General features: G+C 43.6%; 1 protein-coding gene across 4 annotated transcripts in view; it reads right to left on the reverse strand.

Annotated features, from left to right (window-relative positions):
• Positions 1-14,070, reverse strand: part of ntrk3b (neurotrophic tyrosine kinase, receptor, type 3b) — a 189,345-nt gene extending 175,275 nt beyond the window's left edge. For 2 of the 4 annotated variants that reach the window (XM_030414472.1, XM_030414471.1), the window contains exon 1: positions 13,373-14,069. In XM_030414472.1, the coding sequence (XP_030270332.1) occupies positions 13,373-13,614 (242 nt within the window). In that variant the 5' untranslated portion in view covers positions 13,615-14,069. Of the gene's footprint in view, positions 1-13,372 lie in introns of all 4 variants that reach the window. The other 2 variants (XM_030414473.1, XM_030414475.1) reach the window with 2 other exon arrangements.
• Positions 14,071-14,328: the final 258 nt, after the last annotated feature.

The raw sequence follows: 14,328 nt of genomic DNA on the forward strand, positions 1-14,328 counted from the left end.
AAGGTCAGACTTTGTCAAAAGTTTGCCTGTTCGTGATTTAACATTGTAACATAAAAACTATTCCAAAGTCATTTGTATTATTATCAGGAATATTATTCAAAAGAAAAAGAAAAGGAAGATAATCATCGCTTAGTATTTATGGTCGTTCAGTTTGCACCACATCAGTGACCTCCGTGTAGAACCTCATTTCTGCTTTGAAATACCTGAAAATTACAAATCATCTTAGCTCTTCGTGCACATGTATGTCCAAGGATATTAACGCTGTGAAAGGCAAGTTACTTTAGTTGTTCTGACAAACATCCTGATGTTGAATCCTCTGCTTCACAGCCTCCGTCAGCCCCAAAGAGCCTCTGAGTCACAGCCGCAGCTACATTCATCCTTTTAACACTTCATTGTTAGCAAAAGGGAACTTCTATTAACTACATTTACACTTTAACTTCCATCAACTAAAGGCAAGCAAAAACTTCAGAATCACCGTATTTACAAAGCCTGTCAGTGATTTCGTATTGCAGCGGCTCGCGGTTGCAGGTTGTCATCCAAACACAATGTGCTTTTTTCCCGTACACGAGTTTTTCCGGCACACAGCAGTCAGAAATGACGGATGTCGGAGCGACTGACGCCACTATAAATACAGCCCGCAGAATGCTGATGTATGTAGGCCTTCAACACAGAGGGAGACGACTGAACCCGAGTCGACCTAAAGAACAGACAGAAAGCCATTTAGTGGAGAGGGACAGCTAGCGGCACCACACCAGGGAAATAATGTCATATGCGGCAATGATACCAAGTAAGCTCGGGAGACATCTTGAAACGAAACACCCTAATTTGGCCAAGAAAGATAAGTAACAGGAGAGGTAAAAGATAAACAAAATCAATGCATGATGTCATATGTGCACGCTGTCTGTCCCCAAAGATGTGAACTTTAGCTTTTAGCCTCTTTAATTTTTCATTTTTTGTTTTTAAGCAATAGTTTGGCTGGAAATGGCCGTATTTTCTTTCTTGTCGGGAGTCACATGAGAAGACTGATACCACTCTCATATTTGTCTGTTATATGAGTAGGAGCGGGCGGCTAGTTTAGCTTAGCGTAAAAACTTGAAACGGGACAACAACAAGACTGGCTCCATCTGAAAGTAACAGTAAATTATTCATGTGCTATATCTCATGTGTTTAAGTTAATCGGCTGCTTGCAGTAGCTTCAAATTGACTAGACATGTGAGATTGTTATCGATGTTCTCATCTAACTCTCATTAAATAATTAATCTCAATGAATTAGTGTGTTGAATCTGCTAAACAAATGGACAGCAACACATCAACACACAAGAGCTGTCTCTCTTTTTCATTCAGGGTGTTTGTGAACGCTCAAGGGGGATAAGGAAATATCAAGTTTATTAATGATTTGCTGAAACGTACATTGCCAGAAATTATTCTGCCATTTGGGTATGATTAAATAGATTTTATCTTGTCTATCTTGTGCATTTTTGTCATTGTGGTCATTTTCAAGATGAATGCTCTGCTGGAAAATAACATAATTACAAACCACAGTATACAACTAGAAAAGGCTAATAGGATGGTGTCTCTCTGCCTTCAAGCACTCCGACAGTACCAAAATAGAATCCAGTCATTTGTTTCCAAATGTATCGCAATATCATCACAACAAATGTGTTCAATTTAAAGAAGGAGTTTCACGTTCTGCTTATTCACTCGCTGAGAGTTGGATGACAAGATTCACAGAGAGCCAGGAGTCAATTCAGTTAGCTTAGCATAAAGAGTAGAAGTTGTTAGTCACGTTACATGTTTCTGACCTGACTGTCATTGAAGGAGGTGGAGGGGATATTAGTGGAGTTACTGGCAAGAAGGCTGCCAAGCTAGTGACCGCCGTTCAGGACTGCGTTTCAACATCAGTAAGTGTTAAACCACAGGATACTTACATATTCTAAGCTAGAACACGATCCTTTCCTTACCAACCTTAACCAGATCATAAGAAGCACAGCTGTGTGACAACGTGAAAAAGAAAGTTTGACCTAAAGAAACGTCAGATTTACAACACAAAGACAGGATAATCTCAGCCTGTCCATGGTTCACACGTGCACTTTTTCCTGGCAATAAGGCTGTCAGAACTTTGAACTTGTATCGGCCTATATTGCAATTATTGTGCATGTTAGTTGATACATATCATGTGCATATGTGATATGTGCATGGAAGGTGGCCATAAAAACCTTTTCAGTACAAAGTTGGGCCATTGTTTTAAAAATGTTTGGGAGCCACAGAACTGAAGTCAAAACTGTAGGAATAAAAAATGAAAAAGGACGTGGGTTTTTTTTTTTTTTTCAACTTCAAGGAGACAGCATATTAGAGGAGGGAGATATGAGAGAGAGTATGATTCAGCATGAAGAGAGGGTGATGTCAGGTACTTCTTAAAAAGATGAGATTTTTAGCCTATGAAGGAAGATGGAGAGTGACTGGGATGTTCTGACGAGAGTAGCAAGGTCACTGCACCAACAGGGAGCCAGTAGGAAGGAGAGTTGAGTCTCAGTGGACCATTTACTTTTAATGCGTTCTCATTTGCCTCCACACAAAGCTCTGTCGGGGTCTTAAAAAGCCCTCCTGGTGCTGTCCACTCGTGTACGGCCACCGAGAGTCCTCGGCTTGCTGAGAATGATCAGTGAGCACAGCTGAATGGCCTGCCAGGTCCATAATGTTTTGATGTAGTGCAATATGCGCCAATAGTCCGCAGAACCGAACAAATACAGATATCACAGCATCTGAGGTGATCAATAAATAGAGTCTGCTGTGGTGCTCAGGGCCAATATATATATCTTTCTGCTTTCTGGGAAATATGGAGGTACATTAGCGCGGCCACGCTTTATCGTGTCCTCACCGCTGATGTGGTCGAAACTAAACAGCCAGGATTGTCGAGCCATTAATTTATTATGAGTGTTTACCACCCCAAACATCAGCGCACATATTGCAGATCTCGCTCATTTGCGCAGCCGGAATACTGATAGACAGATGCGGGCAGCTCACCGCGGGTAATGCACTGCTGTGCTTTGACAGAACAAATAAACACTAAAAACACAGAGCAGTTACATTTCAGGTTATGAAAGAAAATGTTTTTCTAGCTCAACCTTAAAAAAAAAAAAGATCAAATTAATGAGTTAAATAATAAGAATGGTGGACTGCGAGGCTGGGATAAGCTCCAGCCCTGAACAGAAGCCATCTGTGGTCACACTGAGACATGTTCAAGCGAGATTCTGAAGCAGGCGATCACAAAACAATACAGGACCGCAGATGAATGGGATCCTCACACAGATGAACGGTTCACTTCTGAAGCAGAATTTTGGATTTTGTTTAAAACGAGAGCGAGAAGAGAGAGAAGAGAGAGAGAGAGGAGAGAAGAGAGAACGGCGCTGAATAGCATCCATCAACATGCGCACCGTGTAGGAGAACATGGCTGAAGCTCAGCAAGAACTGAGAGAGCTGCATTATTCACACAGCTCTGCCAGTCATCGCTGTCACAGAGGACAGTGGGGTGACTCCTCCTACTTGATAATACATGATGATTGATGTTTTTCCAAACACAAAACATCCCACATGAATAATAAGTAGGAGCCTTTTTTAGAAGCCGGGGGGGGCGAAGGCGGGGGTTTTCACGTTGGCGTTGTCGGCAGGCGGTGATGGACACTGTGGAGGTCAGGCATACATCTTCACCTGGAGAGAGGTTATCTCTGAGGGAAATTAAGGCTGTGTGTGAGAGAGAGAAAGAGAGATATGGGCCGACAGAGAGAGAACAAAGTTTCCCAGCCAACGGCGTTGCACAAACGCCTCGTAGTGTAAAGAAGGAGGACGCAGAGGAAGGAATTAGCTGCGTGCTGCTTTCAGTAAGCATGCAGACAGCACGTTTAAACACGATTCACTGGAATAAAGCTTCAGTAGAGCTCATGCTACCTGATCAGACATAAAACTGTCAGCCTCGTGATCACAAGTAGATATCTACCACGTAACAGCAGCAGCCACTTGATAATTGTTGCTTACCAGTGAGCGATCACAGAGCACATTATAATAAATAAAACCTTAGCAAAAGGCAATGCATGTAAATAGATGTAAATTGAGGGACTGGGCTTGAGGGGAAATATTCCACCAGGGGTTCATTTTATGTTTTTTCATGCCACCATGAAAGGAAGCGCATCTTAAATAGGTAGATACATCCTTTTTTCCGCTGCGTTCAATCTTCCAAATTTGACTTGATAAACTGTCGCACAGAGCGGCGACACTGACTCATACTCTGCCGCGTGAAAGCAGAAGCTCAAGTAAATGTCAACAGAAAGTCCGCAGAACACGGCCGCAAGGCTTTAAAGGGATTCTCTAATCCTGGCTGAAACAGCAGAGCCTTCAGTATTTTTCACCCCTCGATCCTCAATGCGTCTTTTGATTGTTAAAGGGGGGGAAGGTGCTTCATTAGTATGCATCTTTTAGGGCGCGAAGGCTGCCTGCAGATGCAGGAGTTGAGGTGGGGGGGGCGTGGGAGAAGCTGGGTCAGTCACATGGCCGAGACTTCTCACAGCATCTCTGCATGAAGAGGATCTGAACGAAAAAAACGCCGCTCTCTGCTCCTAATTCTCAGATGGCAGCCATGACCTACTTTCCACAAAGACAGGCTCATGCAAACTTGATGATATGCTTATAACAGAGGAGCCCGTCGCTCACTGCCGGAGGTGAGCCTCGCAATGCAGAGGCAGTAGGGGGTCTGTATGGCGAGGCCCAACTGGCAGGACGTGCGTTAGCGACTCTGGGTGGTTAAACCACACATGCGCCATGACACCGTCACCGACGCAGGACGGGAGTGGAGCTGTAACAAGGGGCTCTGAAGGCTGTCAAGATCACCTGAACCCGATAGGCAAAGTGCTTCATTTCAACCTCATGTTAGCCCCTACGACAGGCCAATAATTAATGAATGAATCTGAATAGCTCTCTCATGAAACTACATGGCAGACTTAAAAAATGTCCCGCATTAGTACTGCAGCTATACTGATGACGGTCCTAAAACTGCTATGTTTCAGGCTGAGTAAGCGGATTGCCACAAACACTGCATCTAATCATGTATTCTGCTACTTCTTACCACAATCTTTGAAACTTCTAAAGGCATAAAATTAAGCTGGATACCCAATTTTGAAAAGTGTCCATAGCAGAGCAAATCTGAAATCTCTAACTCAAACTGGCAAGCCTGAGCAGATTCCTTATCTTATTTACTTATTCTTTGATCATGTCAGTTTTAGCGTATTTTTTTGAGCCGCGGTTCTTTTATGTCCGTTTATGTTTAGATGCCCTTAAACATTTGAGACTTTCAGAAGTTTCAAAAATGTCAAACGTTAGCAACTCAAAAGTTATTTTGATAGCTTAAAAAAAAAAAAAAGTTCTGTTGCATTTGCATTTCTAACATATTGTAGGATAACGATAGTAAACCTCCACCACTGCCGCAGTCTGCTCACCCTGCTGCCATCTGGGAGTATCACCGCTGTAGCGCCAGACTACAGAGCAGCTTTTGTCCTCCGGCTAAGAGACTGCAGAGGATGAATTTTAGGAATTCATCCTCGCTGCATGAAATACTTCTCTTACAATCATATGTAGCATGGGGAGACTTAAACCTTGCTCTCCAATATCGGTGTTGCAAAATGAAAATAATCATCTTCTTAACCTAACTATCATACCTCCTTGTGATATTTTATATCCTGATGTTTCTTAGCAAGCTTCTACAGACTAAAATGAAATTCTCTGGCTGTTGAACACATCGTGCTCCCTGTTTAACAGAAAGTTTATGACCCATTTCTATAAAGTTTTCACAGACCTCACTAGAAATATAAATAAATATAATTTTGTTGTGCTTGCAGGGTGGATCTAAGGCTTTGTGCAGTTAGTTTCATTGATTGCAGCGGATGTGTAAAGTGTTGCAGCAGGCGATCCGTGAGCGCTCTGCATCGGTTAAGTTTTCAATGAAGCCAGAGTGTTAAAGGCTGACTAACAATCCGCCAGTACTCAAAAGTTTAGTTGGGTCAGATTCCAAATGTTGTTTGATCAAAAAGGTCATGAGACGATTTGAAACGTTGCCAGTTTGAAACAGTTTTTTTTCTACAAAGTGTGTGTGCTGCTGCCTGTGTTTAGACATTTACCATTTGATTATAGTGACTTTCTTTTTGTTAAATGCTTGAAAAGGGAGGTTGCAAATAAAGATGTTATTAGATATATATATCAAACAAAGGTATCAAAAGTATTGTCAAACGAATTGTTTTGGTATAAATACCAAACCGCTAATGAAAGAAAAGTCAAACATCAATCAGCCACACTTAAAAATCAATTACTTACACAGTTTCCAAAGAATTCATCTCAAATAAGGAGTGCAGCAGTGCTGCATTCAGAACAGAACAGAGAGAGATTTGTTTTATCTGCTTATACAAGGAAAATATCCCAGGCTGATGTCAGACAGGTGTAAAGCTCTGAGCTGCGTTCTCCGTGAGCAGCCCACAGAGGGTAAGTGAGGTTCAGCTATAATTTATTTGTACCTTTAAATGATACCAACGCACCTCAAACTGCAGATCACACAAAGAAACCCCACCAGGCTTGGAAAAAAAAAACATCTCACCCCTACAGAGCAAAAAGTAAAATAAAGTAGAAACGACAGAGAGGGAAATATCAAGGCGACAAAGAAAAATAAATCAAGATGACAAACAGATTCAGGTGAGCTGGGCATCAGAAGGCCAGACATCAAAACTTCACACTGCAGAGAACAAAGACAAAGAACGGGATCAGGAGGAGAGAGCGGGAGGGGGGAATAAATAAATGTACCGGCAGCGAGGCGGGGAAGGTAGGAATGTTTCAGGGAGAATCAGAGTGTGTGAGTGCTCGCGGATGGAGGGGGGCACACCACCCTGTACATCCATCTGACATCCCAGACTGGGGGGCGGAACAAAACCCTTTGACTGCGTTCCAGCTGACTGAGCCTGGGAAAACCTGGAAGGCGTCAGTTGCTTTTCCAAAACACATTAATCAAATCATACTTAAAATATCAGGAATTCACACAGTCCAGCCTGCAGGTGTGATATTACATCAGGCAAACCAGATTACATTATAAAACGTCCGAGATTTGTTTGTTTATTCTGTCACACCTGGTACTGAGGAGGGGTACTGCATCACATTCACTGCCGTCATGGCCGTCTCTCTTGTCCTTTATGTCTTTGCTAATACTAACAAAATCCACTTCTTTGTCCTGCGGTCCAATTTGAGCAGATATTCGATGGATGCTGTTTCAAACAGAGCCCCGGGCTGAGAAATAAATACATTTTACAGCTCATTCTCTCCGCATTTGGATTAATGCTTTTCTTCTATTAATTAGTCCAAGCCTTGGCCTTTATTTGAGCATACATCCCCACATCCAGGCGTTAAAGGGACAGTTCACTGATTTTACACGAGAATCAATTTACTCAGCACAAGGAGAACTGATGAGAAGGTGAAAGACGAGATAAAACTGTACTGGACAATGTCAACATGTTCTCACTCCAAACAACACAGCAGCTTCTACCCAGGACCCCAAAGTCATACCTGAGTAAACGCAGGGATATAATGTCATAATATTACTTTGGTAAAGATGACAGTCACCCATATGAGCACAATGGCTATTGGATAATTATGGCTGATTTTTGGATCTTGTCGCAATCAGTAGTTCTTTTTATTTATTTTTTTAAAGGACTGCTTTGGCTCTGATGCAGCATGTAATCTGATACAGTAATTGGTAACTGAAGTTATCAAATCTCATTTAAGAGTAAAAAGTACATCACCTGCCCACAAAATGTAGTGGAGTGGAAGTGTGAAGCAGCAGCGGATGGAGATATTCAACTAAAGTACCAGCACATCTAAATTGTACTTAAGAACCACACTTGAGTGAATGTACTTTGCAGGCTGAATGGCTACTTTGTCGAGTTAGCAGTAATAAATACATCACATCCCGGTAAACTTTCAAAATAAAGCTTGCTGGCAAACGCTTCATATTATGACATTTGATCCAGTTAACATTGTGTGGTTGGGTTCTGATAAAGACCTCGCTTTGAGCTCTGTCACCTCTCTCACCTAACCGAGGCCTGTCTTATTTACATAGGTTATCATATTTATGTAACATAAGTTAAAAACAAATCAGTCTTGACATTTGGTCACAAACATGACTCATACATCAGTCTCCTGGATGACAGGCCTGTGTATGAGCCATCCATCCACCCACCAACTCTGACCTTTCTCATTTTTAACACTACTGCACTAGAGGGGCTCGTCAAGAACTGTCGCTTCAGAGGTAACTGCAGCATTATACTACAGAATCTGCCACGCTGACGGTGAGAACAGAGTGATTTGAGACATTAGCCCTGATGATGTTATCGAGCTTGAAAGCCTGTGGTAGAAAGTGGAGGGTTTCAAACAGGCTTTTAGGGAGGAAACTATAGAGTTGCATTCTGGGAGCTGTATGTTCCACCATTTTTTTTGGCTTGACCAAGATTATTTACTAACATTCGGGATATCTCAACCTGTGCTGATGAGTTCCAATCTTTTTTTTATGTGTCTCGTGCAAGATCATCAACTTCATGAAAATGCACTCCCAAACTGCTGGAGAGCGCCTATCAACGTGCAAAAGATCTTTTTCATTTCAGGGTCAACTAGTACTCCAGCACTTTAGCAAAGACTCTCAGTTGAACAGGAAGTACTCCACTTGTAAAAACGATTCCAGCGGAATTCTATAAAAGTTAACATATCAGTCCTCATTCAGAAGGCTTACGCAAGAATTACAGAGCAGATATTTGGATCCGTGGCTGCTATTGGCCACAGTCACACACTTATGTGGGCTGCACAGGAGTTTTAAGAGGTAGAGAAAGCGCTACATTTATGTAATGCAGTAATGCTCGGTGTCTGAACTGGGGGACACTTTCAGCCCACACGAGTCACCTATAAGCGGACCTTGGAAACATTCCTGTGTGAAACGGGTTTCTTTGGCAGCAGCAGTTAGCTGGCAGGTTTCATATAAAATGTGCAGCTGAAGGTGTGCAAAGATCGATAGATTCAAGCAGAGCTGGGAAACGGAAAAAGAAAAGAGACAAGAGAGAGAGAGAGAGAGAGAGAGAGAGAGAGAGAGAGAGAAAATGCTTCTCTACAACTTTGTGAGGAAGCACAGTAACCGGCATCGAATGTGATGGCTGGAGAATTGTACAGTCAATAACGCAGTGGATGGATGGATGGATGTGACAGCTTTGATTTTCTTTTGCCGTTTTTCACAACACAGCCCGTCCTGTTAGACCACACGCAACCTATCCCATGATCCTATTTATGGTATATTACAACTGAAATTGCGTTTTTCCACATGGAGGTCAGAGATCAGGGTCAGTCACACGGGACTTTATCCTTCAAACATTGCCTTCGGTTCAGCGTTAAGCACAGAAATAAAACCCCCCAATCTGTCTCAGCTTCCTCATCATCTGAGAGTGACACCTTCTGTAAGTAAAAGATTAATCATGGCGAATATGACATTATGATGTGTTTTAAAGTGAAGCCTAAATCCTCGGAAGTGAGGAAAAAAAAAACCACAGACTTCTATAAACTGGATCATCAAGATTTTAAAGCTATCAAACGATAAACTTCAAGCCGCATTTGGCAAAGCAGATAAACAGTAAAGCACTTCAGAGTGTGGAAGTCTCGGTTTGTTTACAGACAAACAGATGGCAATTTTACAAGTCCACATAAATATCTTTGATTGAGGAAAGAGTTGACATTGGAGAAAGCCAAAACTATGGCACTTTTGGAAGAGCGTTCTCATTTCAAAGACAAATAGAGGAATTCTGATTGAAACACGTGCAGTTACAGAGAGCATTACAGCATGCCTTAATGTGATGTTGTAAAATCAGTGTGACACGAGACATCTGAATGACAACAACAGGGGAAAATGGAGTCTGACATTCTAAGATGGATGGATGGATGTGAAACGGATTTTCTCATATTAGAGGGACACATTTGGGCGCCATAACTAAATTGTGGTCCCCCTCTTTTCAGAAATGTGTTTTGCTTAATAACACTTCCCTGTGACATCTGAGCTTCACTGTGGAGAACGATGGATGAGCAGAGTAAACACTGGGATACTCTTTTCAAATCCACCTGCCGGAGTTTCTCCGCGCTCGCTTTTAGTTCTGTGTTGAGGCGTGGATGTACCAGCACGCCTTTCTGACATCACAACGTCACAGCCGACCACGGTCTAACATACAACTTATATAATTGTACATACACTGAGAAAAGGACTTTTTTAGGTGAAATAGGAAACATCTTGTGCCAAGTAGTTCAACTTTTCAAACACAAAGTTGTTGCATATAGATTACACATAGATCCTGGATCACGATCGGCTAAACGGCAGTGAAAACCACACATATAATATATTCTTTAACAGGTTTAATGTTGCTTATGCAATATATACAGCCACCTGTAAAAATCATCCCATAAACAAATAGGGGGCAGCATACTACCAGAGTAACTAGAGGTTTATATTTTATCTTAAAAAACAGACCTCCAGGACTTTAGTGGTCCAAAGTCTCTATTGTTAAATCTTAATGATATATTTGTGCCCACAGATGAGTTGCTGTTGGATTATAATGAGGATATGACATTTATAGTTGGACTGTTAATGTTACTAATACTAATATCACAATGCTTGGCAACAGTCTCAGCAGTGACGGTGAATGCATAAATGTGGCTGAACTCATATACTAAAAAATAAGAGCTGAGTGCAAGCAGACATTTTGACGCCACAGTGATGAGATCGGTTTGGTGCTCCAGCCGCTCCGCACAAACCACGCTTTGAAAAGGTCAAAAAAGAGGAAAACAAAATGAGGCCAGCGTCGTCACCGGAGGTGGAAACACTGATTGGATTCTGCAAAAGAAAAAACGTGCACACCTGCAGTCGCAGCCGCGCTCACACAGACCTGTCAAACGCTTCAGCTGCTCTCAGAAAACCGTTTCTTTTTTCCTCAAGTATCACAGCAAGGCCTTATCTTATCCACTTCAAACAGCGATGCCTCTTGTGATGAATCTCTAATGTGAGAGAACTGGAAAACTATTATCTGGACTTGGCAGTTTTTCGTTGGCTGGCCAATCGCGCCACAGTTCCCGCTCGGAGCCCTCGCTGTCGTACTCCGTCTCCTGTAAATTGTCCCCATCTCTACATGTGATGAGAGGAATGGACCCTTTGATAGCTAAATTCATGCACCCAGCACCTTACACAGAGAGGGCCAAGGACAATTTGTTCCGTGTGTGGCCGCCCTCCCTCGCCAACTGCTCTGTATTACTATGGATACTGGTGATTATTTCTAAAGAGCACTTTTCCTGGCCAGATAAATTAGCAGCAAGCAATTAACCACTATTATTTATAAGATGTGATGCGTTTCAATTAGCACATATTTATAGATACACTAAGTGATTGTTTGCCATATCTACGCCCTTAAAGTACATAATTACACGACGTGAGCACGCATGGTCGACATCACATCTCACAGAAGTGTCTCTCTCTGTGTGTGTGTGTGTGTGTGTTTGAATGTATATATTCCTGTCAGATGATGTGACATTGTCTCTGATAAGCTGTCATTGAGCTTGCTGCCGGTGTTTGCGTGGAGGTTGCTGTCCATGCTGAGCAGGAAGAAAACAAAGCGGGCCTGCTGGCGAGGGGCCACGAAATGCACAATTAGTGCTGGGTCAATTGTGTTCGGCTCTCTCAAAGGCAAAAACGCAATCAATGTTTGACATTGGGCTTGTTAGGAAGTACATTATGGGGCGTTTTTCAAAAATGAGAATCAAGGGGCGGATTAAGAGGCGGAAAGGAGATGAAGAGCTGAAACAGGTTTTACAAAGAGGGCATCCCTCTGTCACCTCCGACCCCTCTCCTCCGAATGTCTCCCAGCTCCTCTCCTCCGCCTGAATCCAACTAAAAACCCTCTCTGATAAAACAGTCACGTAAATGACTCCAGTGTTGGAAAGCGCGCTCGATTCCCTGCGCAGGGCTTTAAGAGGGTACCAGGCTACCCTCTAGTGGCACAGGGAGGCGATGAACCGTGTCACAAAATAAGTTGTCGTCTCCCTCAGAACGGATGGAGGGTGAACCGGATACCCGGAGTGATGGGAGGAAAAAAGTCCTTTGTGGCGTAGGACGACGCGGAGGAAGCCGTGCAGGGAATTCCAGTGCGTGAAATGCGAGAGATGTTTACCTTATATGCAAATCAGCCCAATCGACACCAGGGGACTTATTTTAAAGGGCCTGAGCTCCACCACCCTCCTCCACCCTCCAAACACCCCTTTTCTTTTCTTTTTTTTTCCTGACTTTTCAAGAAAGAAAGCTTTGATGTTGGCAGGAAGGATCGATGCCAGGGAGGGAGGGAGGGAGGGAGAGAGAGAGAGAGAGGGAGGGAGGGAGGATGCAGAATGAAAATGTACTTCTGGGGGTGTGTGGGTGTGTGTGTGTGAGAGAGAGAGAGAGAGGGGGGTGTTGGAGAGCCTGCCGTCATCATTGCTCCTGGGTTCTGTCTTTAAAGATTATGAATCCGCTCAAATGCTAAAACGCATCACCTCTTTTGGAAATCGGGAAGAGAGACGGAGAAACAAAAAAAAAAAAAGAAACAAAAAAAGCCACAAGTGACGTCTTCCACCCGATCCCGCATCATCCGGACATGATAAAGTTTGTCGGCTCGCATCAGTCTCAGACGATGCGGGCTGAAATGTAGCTGCTTGACCTTACTGCACCATTTATTTCTGTTTCATTTGGCACAATCTGTCGGAGCGGTTGCTGCGGGGCCACACGAGGACGGGAGAGTCAAGTGTGCGGGTGACGGGAGCTGCTCCGCAACATCCGTCTGGTATGTAGGCCTGCGGAGCCGCTGCGGAGGGGGCAACTTTATGGGGCCACAAAAAATAAAAAATAATAAAAAATAATAATAAAAGAAACACACACAGGGGATCGACATCAAGTTTGGCTTAACAAGGTTGCAGGAGAGCGTCTGTCTTGTGCGGGCACGACGCAGGGAGAAAAAAAAAAAAAAAAGCGCATTTCACCTCGACACGAGCCTGATTATCAAACACCGTGTTTTCACCAGAGGCCACTTCAGACACTGACAGAAGTGCAGGAAAGTGTCGAGGCGAGAAATCAGCAGGCAACAGATCAGATCAGCGCGAAGGAAGCAACAGACATCCTGAGAGCACAGACGCCTCACTGAGGACGAGATCAATTAATGATTCAAAAAAATCCCCCCATCCTCCTCCTCCTCCACCTCCTCCTCCACCCCCCCACAAAACGGAATAATCCGCATCTACTTACATAGAGCTGATGTTCTGGAATAACTCTGCTATGTCAACGCTGGTCCCGTTGCTCCCGGTGTCTTGCAGGGCGAGCAGAGGGAAAAACCTGCCGTTGTCGGACTTATTGCAATAGATCTCTGTTTGAGAGCAGCTGCAGGTCGGCGGGCAGTCCAGCATGGAGCTCAGATAGTCCTGGAAAATACTCATCAGAAACAAAACCCTCCACCAGCAAATCCGGATCGAGTGAAACCATAGATCCATGTCTCCGGGCGAAAGGGGGGGAGAAGAGGTCCCGATGTCCTCTGGGTTAGAACAGAACAGGAGAGAGGAGAGGAGGAGAGTAGGAGGAAGGAAGGAAGGAGGAGGACGGTGGTGCGTCTGTACAGAGGATGCTCTATGCGAGCGGCTCTGCCGTGGATGGATGCTGTAGTGTCCTTGCGCGTCAGAGATTGGGTGAAAAAAAAGAAGGAGGAGGTGGGAGAAAAAAAAAAGAAACACCACGAGAAAGAAAAAGACGGAACAAAAAAATCGGAAATCAGAAATAAGAAGGCGAAATGACGCGAGGCTCCGGTCGTGTTTTCAGCCTAAGATGCATGGTGTTCCCCCGGAATGCCGTGCTGCTGCTGCCGCTGCTGCCGCTGCTGATGTCGTCGTCTCTCTCCGAGCAGGACCAGGACGACTGGCTGGAGAGCACACAGACACAAAATGAGAAGTTGGAGCATCAAGTCCCTCCTACCGGCTACAGTCATACTGACACCTGCAGAAACTGCATGCAATCAACAGGGATTACAGCAGGACCTCTGACATGCTCTCACACACACAGAGACATGAGTGTATTATGAACAACATGCTGAATATAATAATAAATACATAAATAAATGAGAAATCAATATGGAAAACCTCCTCCTTGATTGCTATTCCGGCGCTGATTAAGTCAGTCTGAGCAAATGTTTCAGTGACAGACAATCTGGAAAA

This window comes from Sparus aurata, chromosome 4, assembly GCF_900880675.1.
Source record: "Sparus aurata chromosome 4, fSpaAur1.1, whole genome shotgun sequence".
Taxonomy (NCBI): domain Eukaryota; kingdom Metazoa; phylum Chordata; class Actinopteri; order Spariformes; family Sparidae; genus Sparus; species Sparus aurata.